Here is an 11,421-nt window from a genome sequence, read left to right on the forward strand (position 1 = left end):
TATAGATATTGCAGTTTAAAAACACTCGGGTAAAAGTTCAAGTATCAACTTGACCTCTTTACTCAAGTAAAAGTGAAAAAGTATGTACTCTAACTACTTAAAGTATAAACGTATAAAGTAACCTTTAAAAAAACAGCCAGATGCCACCGTATGAATTAAAAGCTAAATTTTCCATCTCCTGATACGCTCTCGCCTGTGTCCGACCTTTCAGACATTTCAACATCTTTTTCTTAATCCAGCATTGTAGCATGGCATAGAGAATTCACGTTTGCAGTTTGAAGAACACCTGCTTGCTTCTGATTTCCTTTAGCTAACCAATGAGTGTTTGTGTTATATTACTCCACCAATTATACTAGTTTTCACTAGATGTGGATGGCGCCAATGATCTGCAATGGATGGCGCACATGACGTGAAATAAATATTTATAAACATTAAACCGAAGCCAAGGGTGACGAGTAACGTTTGTTTTAAAAATGATAGGAATAGAAAGTACAGATACTTGTGTGAAAATCTAATGAGTAGAAGTCAGAAGTAGGAAGAAAAATAAGTAATGGAGTAAAGTATAGATACCTAAAAAGTTACTTAAATACAGTAGCAAAGTATTTGTACTTCGTTACTTGACACCTGTTTAATAAAAACAAATAACATTTTAATAAAGAAAACAAACAAACGTCAATGTATTACAGGGAATTTGTGTTATAAGCACAAAACTCATGCATAAATATGAAGGAAAATTCTATACCTGTCGAATTTTTGCTTAACATTCTAGAAGAAAATCTGAGAAGTAAGGTGTGCACCTGTATTTATCTATTCTATACAATTTTAGATCACCTGAGTCAAAATATTATTTAAAACACTTAATGATATTAATAGTTTTTTTGTGCAAGTTTCCTGCAAATGTTTTTTTCCGATTTTATTTATCCCAAATACCAAGTCTGGAATTTGTACATTTTTCAGCTTATCCTACGAACTTTATTTAATCCAACTATAATATTAATCTTTACAGTATCTCTTCTGCTATAAACCCCTTTAACCTTATTGCTGGAAACACCTTTATTTGTCCACATTTGGACCCAGTGAGAAAAATAATCGGTTCTGTTTTAGAAAACTTTTAAAAAGAAGAATAAGAGAGGCGTTTATTATATATTTAAAAAACGCGTTCGTTAAACTTCTGCTTTTCTTCTTTACTTTGCATAGTTCAATATTCTCATACGTCGCCCGGATGGGTGTGGGCGGGGTCCTAGCTGCTGTTTTTCTTAGGTAGCCTGTTAAAATGCCCGAACACAAAACACTTCTTTTTCCAAGATGGCGTCGATGAAGGACAGCGACACCGGCCTGTGGCTTCATAACAAACTAGGATCAACAGACGAGCTGTGGACGCCTCCGAGCATCGCCTCTCTCCTCACGGTGTCGGTCATCGACAACATACGGTTATGTTTTTCGAGCCTGTCGCCGCCGGTGAAGCTCAAACTGCTGCTCGGGATGCTTCATCTTCCCAGGCGGACTGTTGACGAGGTGGGTAGCGGAGCTTTTGGTTAGAAACCCTGACAGTGAGTGAGAAGTTTGTTTACATCCAGGAGGGGAGCTCAGTTTAGTTTGCACCGGAGCAAAACACGGCTAAAACTAGTTTGTTATCTGATGGCTAAAGCTGCTACAGATTGCGGCTAACATGTGAAGCTAACTGTGGAGACAGCAAACTGATGCTACATTCCTGCAATAATCCTTAAAGTTGTAACCTCTGTTTACATGTAGTGTTGAAATAAAGCATGTGACAGGCCGCTCCTTGGATACATCTGCTAAGTTGTTAGTCTGGTTTTCTGAGCGGAGAATCAGCAGCTTGCGCGGGCAGCAGTAGCCTGGCGGTTTCCTGCAGACATTGTGGTGGATGAGAGGCAGACGCAGGATCTACCAACTCCGGAGGGCGGAACCAACATCTACTAACCAATCAGCGTTCAGCTGCGCTGCCGTCAATCAACCTCTTCAACACATTATACGCTTATTGGGCCCAAAACCTGCATTTAAAACGAACAAGAAACGATGCTAAAGGCTACAAAATTAAAAACCAGTGTTAAAAAAAAAAAACTAAGTTACAGAAAATATTTAGAAGTATTTTTTATTAATAAAACACAATTGCAAGCAGAGGTGGATAGTGACTTTTTGCATTTACTCAGTTTATATATATATATATATATATATCTATGTGGACTAAAGCAAAACAAAAATGACAAATGTTTTTTTTTAGAAAGTCTTCTTTTTTTTTTTTTTTTTTAGAATAGAATAGAAAATTCCTTTATTGTCTCACAATGGAGAAATTGTGTTGTGTTTACTGCAGCAAAGGTTAGAAAAGTGTATAAAAATAACAGATTGTTAAATAGAAAAAAGTATTGTACTGTACAGTGTTTTTACAATGGGTGTAAATCACACCCATCATGGTAATTCGATTCAGTATCAATTTCCTGACCCAAAGATTTGATTATTTTCGATACTCAAGATTACACTACAATACGATTTGATTAATTGTTTTTTTGTTTGTTTTTACCTTACTGGCTGGGCAATGTTTCAAATTTTGAATAAAACAATGAAAGCTGTAATATCGTTATGCATTGTATCTGAGAAATAACCGAAGCAGCAAAGCTGTACTCCACCAAGCCTATGAAAGCCTTTTTCACTGAAAAATAATAATGCCACTGTTTTTATAGATTCTCAAAGGCCTTGCATTAGAAAAAACTGCAATGAGAGCATAAGTGCACTAGCAGATTAACAAAAATAGGCCTATACCATATTCACTATAGAATAACAATACTCAACAAGATCAGTGCAATGAGTGCAAATGTGCATTAACAGCAAATGGTAACAAAAAAATAAGCCTTTACTCCATTCACTATAAAATGACAATACTCCCTAAAATCAGAGCAATGACTGCATAAGTTCACTAGTAGATTAAGTGACAAAAATAAGAACCCGAAATAATTCCACGCAAATAACTTGAACTCCTCCTCCATGTCTGCCTTGCCTACTGTTTACGCGTGTGTGTGTGTGTGTGTGCACGTGGAAAGAGGCTAGTCGCAACAGGAAGAGAGGTAGGAGGGCAAAATAGGTTTAGCGCCACCGCAGCACGGGAGTATGAATTACGTCAAAGAGCAAATGGATAAAAATAGACTGGAGGGGAAAAAAACATTAATCGATACTCTTGCGAACGTGTCGATACATTGGATCGTCGTCTGTTGGATTGATGCATCAATACAAAATAATTATTATTTACACCCCTAGTTTTTACAATATAAATACTAAGAAATTCAGTATACAGCTATGGACGTTTTTACAGTAATGAATATGTGAAAAATAGCATGAACATGTGACAGCAGCATGTTATTTAATGAACTAAGACAGAAACTTTGCAAAATCAGCATGAATGTAACAACTTATTGAGATTGTTGGGAGCAGTGGTGGTTATAAAGTCTTACAGCTGCTGAGAGGAAGGATCTGTGACTTTCATCTCATTTTTTGAAACACCCTAAAACACTTTATAACTTTATATTTTGTTACATCTAACATCATGTTGTAAAATATTATATCAGCCTTTATGATCATGTGTAGTAGATCGGTTAGCCTTTTTACCAAATACTACTTCACTCTTCTGTCATTTTTAGGATGGCTACTTTTTGCTTTTTAATGAGTAAAACTTTTATTAAAATGGTGTTAATTTTACTTGAAAATAGAGCTGCAACTATCGATTAGTTAGCAAATCAATTAGCCAAAGGTTCATTAAAGAATATTTTTTACAGAATTAAACCAGGTGGAACTAAAACTTTTCCACTTGAGGAGTTCTGGATACAGCAAACTGACAGACATTTCTTACTTTATATTAAATGCAAAATATTTTTACTTTTTTTTTACAATCTTGGTAGTGTGTTGTCCTGTCAGCTAAATGCATGTTTTACAGTCTCTATACTCCAGTTAACTATTAATCAATTACTGAAATAGTGGACAATAATAATCAATTTATCGCGATTAATCCGATTGTTTCAGCCCTACTCAAAAAGTTTTTTTTTCTACTCAACTCACCTTTGATTTGACGACAGCAAATCAGTTTAAATAAGGAATATATTTTTAGCATTTTTTACATTTTTTTTTTACTTTCTCCACTTTGAAATTACTAAACTAATGTAAGTAACTTGTTATGTTAATAATGAATGTTCAACAAAATCTCTTCAATCATTCTTGCTAAAATTGTGTTATATCTTTTGTATTTTTTCAACATTTTATTTACTTATTTTATAACTAAGTAGGCAATACTAAAAGTCAAATGAAATGCATATTTTAATAGCAGTTGAAACAAATAAATTTAATAGATAATTAATGTTATTTAAGGCTAAAATAGAATTGTATGTTTTTGGCTGCTTCTCATGTTGCTTCTTTGCTTGATTTTTACTTGTATGAATAAAGTGTAAAAGATGTATAATAAAACTCCAGGGTTGTCATCGTAAAACATAACAGGCTACAAGTTAGATAAAATATCATTTAGAAACTCTGGTTTTCAACTTTTTTTTTTCTTAAGGTTGCTGTTTTTTCTCTCTAACCATCCAAGGGGTTATCAGCCCCATGTTTCTATTATATAAACTTACTGGATGGAGTGCAGAAAAGACTGTCCATTTTAAACTGTTGCTAACATTGATAGATGGCCTTCCTCTAAGCTTTGCTGCCATTTTATGCTTTTTTCAGTCCATGAGGTTATGATAGCTCATTGATGTGTGCTTGAAGAATAAGGATAGAGAGAAAGAAAACTGTAAAAAGTTCCTGGATTACAGAACTATCTTCAGCAGTGGGTCAGAACGTGGTATAAAATATAATCCAGATAGATGTTAATGGGACCTGAGAAACATAATCCTTCATTAGATAATCTACCTCCTTGTAGAAAACCTTGTTGGTATCAAAATAATAATTATGTTTTCAACTCTGATTCAAACATCTTTGTGACATAAAATTGATATTTTCCCAAGAAGATGACACTGCACGGTCTATCTGCCTGTTTTTATTTGTTTTGCTTCGTTAGACTTAAAGAAAAGAAGTTTTTTGGAAAAAAGTAACCGAGGAAAGATGGATCGATTCTGTAGCAAAGCAGAAATACCCGTTAAATGAATCATTGACGATGTCTTTGCTGTTATTCATGTTAATTCTTCGTCTCTTCTCCTTCTTTAAACATCTGCAGCTGTGTGATATATTTAGTATGAAGCCTTGATCATGATAAAAAAACACCTGTAAAATTTTACCGAAATGATCCACTGAACTCTCTCCAAAATGAACCTGACTGAATTGGTTTTATTGAAATGTGAAAACCAAGCATCCTTTGCTCTGGTTGGTTCCTCTGATGTCTGTCTCTCCTCTCCTGGCAGATGAAGGAGGCCCTGTCTGAGATCATCCAGCTGGCTACCGTAGATTCAGAGCCCTGGGTGCTGATGGTTGCAGACATCCTCAAGTCCTTCCCAGAGACCGGATCTCTCAACCTGGACTTGGAGGAGCAGAATCCCAACGTGCAGGATATTCTCGGGGAACTCAGGGAGAAAGGTCTGGGATTTATTTTCCTTAAATATACCAACCTGACGCCTGGAACAGATGAAACCACAAGTCGCAAATGTACCCGTTTATTCTATGATGTGCTTCCTCTAATCAGTGGGCGAGTGTGAGACATCAGCCATGCTCCCTCTGGAATGCCAATACCTGAACAAGAGCGCCCTGACCACCCTGGTAGGACCCCTCACACCCCCCGTCAAACATTTCCAGCTCAAGAGAAAGCCGAAGAGTGCGACTCTGAGAGCAGAACTGCTTCAGAAATGTAAGGCCGCCTGAAAACAAACAGGGAATCTCAAGGACTAATACATCTGTGGACTAGTTAAATGTGTCCTGCTTTTTATTTCAGCGACAGAAACGGCCCAGCAGCTCAAGAAGACAGCCGGAGTGCCTTTTCACGCCAAAGGGAGAGGACTGGTTAAAAAGATCGATACTACAAGTGAGGAACAAGTTTAGCCAGGCTATGACATCACCACCTTTGTTTGTTTTGTTTTTTTTCTCAGACTTGTTTGAATGTTTGCCTCACAGCTCCTCTCAAAGGGATTCCCAAGGCCCCGTTCCGCAGCCCCACAGCTCCCAGTTTATTCAGCCCTCCCAGTAACCGCACCCCCATCGCTCCCCCACGGACTCCACTACGGAAAGAGAGAGGGGTCAAGGTTTGTAATCACTGAAGTCAGGGCTATAATGTGATGCAAAAATCCACTTAAACTCCTCCTTTCTTTAATATTTGTTTTACTTCCTTCTAAGATCAGACTAAAGTTATTTTATTGAATTAGTAACTTCAAAATGTTCTTTTTTTTAATAACTGAGCAGATGTGCATAAAGTCATTCCCTCCCTTATTAAAATCATAAATTGGCTCTAATTTAGTCGCATGTTTAAAAAATAAGCTGAAAATTTCAGTAGTATGGCGATAAAAATAGGTTTCAGATAAGAACATCGTGGCCTTAGCTAGAGGAATTAAAAAATATATTTTTAAACAGTTTTATTTCAATTACTGTAGATCAGGCAATGATCTCTACATTTCTAGAGGTTTGTGACTTCAGTCATCGAGTGAGAAAGCCGTTCAGCCACATGCAGAAAACAGGAAACAGTGGAGAACCCTCCTGGGGTTTTACAGGACACCAAAATTACTCCAAAAGAAAACTGAAGACATCCAGGAGGGCAAAAAGGAACCCAGAACGAGACAATAACTTCAGGAATAAAGACCTCTGCTGAAGTTCTTTACATTTATTTAAAAACAACCCAAAGACCTTTGGGAAAAATGCATAATAATAAGATAAAAGCTGAACTTTTTTTGTTACATCTGGTATAAATGTAGAAAGTCAGAAAAATAATTTAGTTGGTCTATTTTCTTGATGATCTGAAACATTGGGACAGGAAAGGAGAAACTGAAGAACCCTTTCTTTTACCTTTTTATGCCGATGTGAAGCTATTCTGCTTTATTTATTCATTGTTAACTAAAAATGAAACAAATGGCTTTTTTTTTGTCTTTTCCTGTTTTAGCTTTTAGATATTTCCGAGTTAGACATGGTGGGAGGTGGAAGAGAGGCTAAGAGGAGAAGAAAGACTTTGGGTGAGTGTTTTGGTTTTCCATCTAACTGGGAGGCTCAGACGCCAGCAGGAGAAGGACTTCTTATGATGATGATTGGATGATTTCTCTTCCTCATGTAGAACCAGAAGCGGGAGACAAAAACGCCAAAGAAGAGTCGGTGGTGGAGAACACCACCCCAGATTATGCTGCTGGCCTCGTCTCTGCACAGGTATCCTACTGCTGCTTCTGCTTTAAAGCATATATGGCTCCCTTTGTTAGTTTTTACTTTAATGAATGTGCTGTTGCTTTGGTTTCCAGAAACTCGGGGCACTAAACGAGAATCCCCTGCCCTCTACCAGCTACCTACCAGCCACGCCCAGCATGGTTCCCTCTTCCTCTTACATTCCCAGCTCTGAGGCACAGCCAGGTTGGTAAAACGGCTCGGCTCTCTCCCTGTTCCACTAACGGCTGGAGCTCTTTGTAGACCAAACCTTCTCTGATTCCCTCCACAGCCAATGCTGGTGGTTCTGGGCGGGACACGCTGCAGGCAGCTCGCCAGCCGGAGGAGTCCACCACAGCGGCGGCCGGTGGCGGCTCCGCCTTACCGAACCAGTACAAGCAGAGGACACCTATGTACAACGCCGGCTCCACCACGAACCCTGCCACCCCCACGTCCCCCAGCACGCCCACCTCCACTCCTGCAAACAACGGCCCCCCCGCAGCTGCAACGGCCAGCCAACCAGAGACGCCCACCCAGCCTCCCACCACCCCTCAGACCCCTACGCCTACGCAGGCGCCTACACCAGCACAGCCGCAGCCCAAAAAGAACCTCTCGCTCACGGTATGGTGGAGAAAACGGCAAGCTTTAGGATCGGAATGACAACTGGCGCTAAATCTCTGTCGCTTCCTGTTTGTGATCCTCAGAGAGACCAGATGTACGCCGCTCAGGAGATGTTCAAGACGGCCAACAAGGTCACCAGACCAGAGAAGGCTCTCATCCTGGGTTTCATGGCTGGATCCAGAGGTAAGAGAAAAGCCTTAACTGGTGTTGCTTCATCAACGAAAATAATAACAAAATATCGTCAACAAACTTTTATCACCTTCCCAAAACGGGGAGAAACATTAATAGTTATGACGAGAACCATAATCGTATATATACTATATTTGTTGACGAATAAAAACTAGACTAAATGTCGTTTATAAAACGAAAGCTCTGCTAAAATGTCTCTTAAGTTTCGTGAACTAAAATGCAACTAAACGAAGCAAAAATTTTATATTTTTATGTTTCGTTACGTATGTGACGCACTGGTCAGACCACAGATCAGACCCTCATTCCCGTGGCTGGGTCGTTTGGGAGAAAAGGAAGAAACTATATCTGGAAAAACTTAAATTACAACAAATCAGCTTACAGTTTATTCTTTTCTGTTAAATTCCTGTGCTGTGGGTTTGTTTAAAGCGCTGGTCTTCTAAATTAGTTTTTATGATGCAAGTTTCAGTTTACAAGCAATTTACAGAGGCACTCAGCTTTTTTTTTTTCTATTATGTAGCTGTATCTCAGGCATCCTTGTTTTTCTTTATGTTACACTTGAATATGTTTTGTTGTTGCATTGTTGGTCATGATTATGGCAATAAATTGCATTTGCAATATAATCAGTATAATCAATATAAAAATACTTGGCGAGAACACGAGTCCATACTCAATTTCTTATGAATTGAGAAACGGCCACTGACTTCAGACTCTCCTCTCCTCCTGTAGATTCGACCGATGCAGTAAAATACTAACCAACCAATGAGCAGAAGTTAACCCCTAAAGGGTGTCTTCATTTGCATAATGAGGCAAAAATGCATACAGAAATGTAAAAACCACAGGCAGAAATAAATAGCATGGAAGAAATAAATAGGGTAAAAAAAAATACAAAGGAAAAACAAAACAGACACAAATATTATAACATTCAGATAAATAAATACTTAAAAAATAAGTAATAAATAAATAAAGTTGAAGATTATAATGGGCAATAAAAAAATAAGGTAATTATTAAAAAGGTGAAAAAACAAAGAAGCTAATTTAAAAGAGATATATACATTTATGTCTCACCTTATAATATAGTTTCTACCTACATTTTTTTTTATTGTATTTTTCAGGGCAATTATTTGTATGCTTATTTCTTTATTGAGCATTTATTTATTTCTGTATTTATTTTTAAATATGGCAGAGTTGGTCCTCCATACTAAATTACACACTTCATAAAGTGATCAATACGTTTAAGGTAGGTTTAGGGTTGAAAAAATTAATCTGATTAATCCATTATTGAAATAATCGTCAACTATTAATAAGCGGTTAATCATTAAATGGCGTATAGAGAATCTAAAACATGCCTTTAGCTGACAGAGCGACCCAGTTTGATTGTCTTAAAAAATATAGAAAAATTTTGCATTTAAGATAAAAAAAAAGAAATTTGTCTATATCCTTTATCCAGAACTCAAGTGCAAAGTTTTAGTTTCAACTGGTTTAGATTCGTATGTAACCTTTTTTTTAAAGAACCTTTTGCTATCTGATTATTATTAAATTAATTAGGAAAACAACAGATAGATTTATCGTTTTGCAAATTAATTGTTAGCTGCAGCCTTTGGTGGGTTTGCTGCCACACAGAAAGGTCGGGAGGGTGGCAGCTAGCATGTAGATCCATGAATGCAGGTAGAAGTAAGCACTTTTTAATAAAAATGTAACAGTAAAGTCCTGCAACATTAGACTCTGGACATGCGAGCCTTCAAGGTCATGAAAGAAAATGAAACCCTGGAGTGAAAATCTGCATGCTATTAGCTAGCCCAAAGGAAAATCTAAATAAAATCACCATCGCAGTGTTGGTCCACAATAATCACAGTGTTGATTTTTGGCTAAATCGTTCAGGACTAGTAGTGATGCTGCTGACATTATTAGTTTAATATGATTTTATGTTTGTGTACTTCTGGTTAGTTGGTTAAATAAACAGACTATTCTGCTTAGAGTCGAGCATCTTCCACATCTGGAATGGATGATTTCTGTATAATAATAAGCTTGTCTGATTTGTGAAATAAGAACTTGGTTCTATCTAGTGGTAATCATAACATATTACCTGTATTAAACAGCAATAAGCGGTTAAAAATGTTAAATAGAATAGTCGTGAGTTATTCTGACTAGAATAAGACTAAATAGGAAAATGAATGTGATCAAAAATAATAAAAAACTGAAATGACAGTTTGACAGAAAGCCAAAACTAAAAATAAAACAACACTAAGCATAACCGTAGCTGTTGTTGGGTTAGCAGCTCATTCCTGGGTTGTTTGCCTCCTGTTTGGGGTCACATGTAACCAGTTTTCTGTTTCCCTATACAGAGAACCCGTGCCCGGAGCAGGGGGACATCATCCAGATCAAGCTGAGCGAACACACCGAAGTTCTGCCCAAAGCCGACGGCACAGGCAGCACGACCATGCTGGTGGACACGGTCTTCGAAATGAACTATTCCACGGGACAGTGGACCCGCCTCAAGAAATACAAACCCATCACCAACACTTCCTGAGGGGACCCGGCGCGCTCCAAAACCCACCCCCTAAATTAATGTGGTTATATACATACACATCTGGGCCAACCGGAGCTCCAGCGGGTTGTCAAGGAGAGAAAGATCCTCCCTTTTACCTCATGGCCAAGATGGAGAGCTTCCTTGTTCTCTTTCCCTCCTTTACCCTTTTATTGTTCGTTTTAATGTTGGTAGGGGGGGGGGTTATGGCTGGCTCTGTTATGGCAGGCACCTTTTCAGCATCCGTTGAGGCAAAAGCCACCTGGGTTATGTAATAGGATTATTGTCAGCTCCTACCCATCAAGTTTGAATAATTCATTTTGACAAAACATTAGAGGTGACCAAAAAAAAGAAAAAAGCAGACCCAGTTAATGCTGTCAAATGTTTGGAGCCTTCTGGCTGATGTCAATTACTTTTCAGCCTTTTTTTTTTTCAATTTGGGAAGAAAAAAAGTGACAAAATACTTTTTGTTCCTTGTTAATTCCACCTCATATAACTCAAATATGTGAAGTGTAGTTTTGTTTGTTCTAAGCTGAATCACGCTGGACTAGCTGAGCAGCAGTACAGTGCTTCTCAAGCGGTAGAATGCCTGTTTTTTGTTCTGTAAAAAGAAAAAAAATGACATGGTTCATCATTTCGAGTTTTTTTTTACTCTCAGAATGTGACATTTATCCTGTACAATTCAAAAAAACAAACTCAGTTTGCTAGTCAAAAAAGAAAAGATATCAAACAAAATAAAAAAACTTTAACCTGGTTGCTGGAGTTCA

At 37.7% G+C, this 11,421-nt stretch overlaps 1 protein-coding gene across 1 annotated transcript; it reads left to right on the forward strand.

Moving 5' to 3' along the window:
* Nucleotides 1-1,047: 1,047 nt before the first annotated feature.
* nelfa (negative elongation factor complex member A) lies at nt 1,048-11,421 on the forward strand. Its single transcript, XM_015375512.1, has 11 exons — nt 1,048-1,515; nt 5,394-5,565; nt 5,672-5,833; nt 5,918-6,007; nt 6,097-6,224; nt 7,073-7,142; nt 7,241-7,329; nt 7,419-7,527; nt 7,613-7,941; nt 8,025-8,124; nt 10,473-11,421. Exons 1-11 carry the CDS (start codon nt 1,306-1,308, stop codon nt 10,655-10,657), a joined length of 1,644 nt encoding a protein of 547 aa, XP_015230998.1. The 5' UTR covers nt 1,048-1,305; the 3' UTR covers nt 10,658-11,421.

The sequence above is a fragment of the Cyprinodon variegatus genome, unplaced genomic scaffold (genome assembly GCF_000732505.1).
Source record: "Cyprinodon variegatus isolate N-32 unplaced genomic scaffold, C_variegatus-1.0 Scaffold119, whole genome shotgun sequence".
NCBI lineage: Eukaryota > Metazoa > Chordata > Actinopteri > Cyprinodontiformes > Cyprinodontidae > Cyprinodon > Cyprinodon variegatus.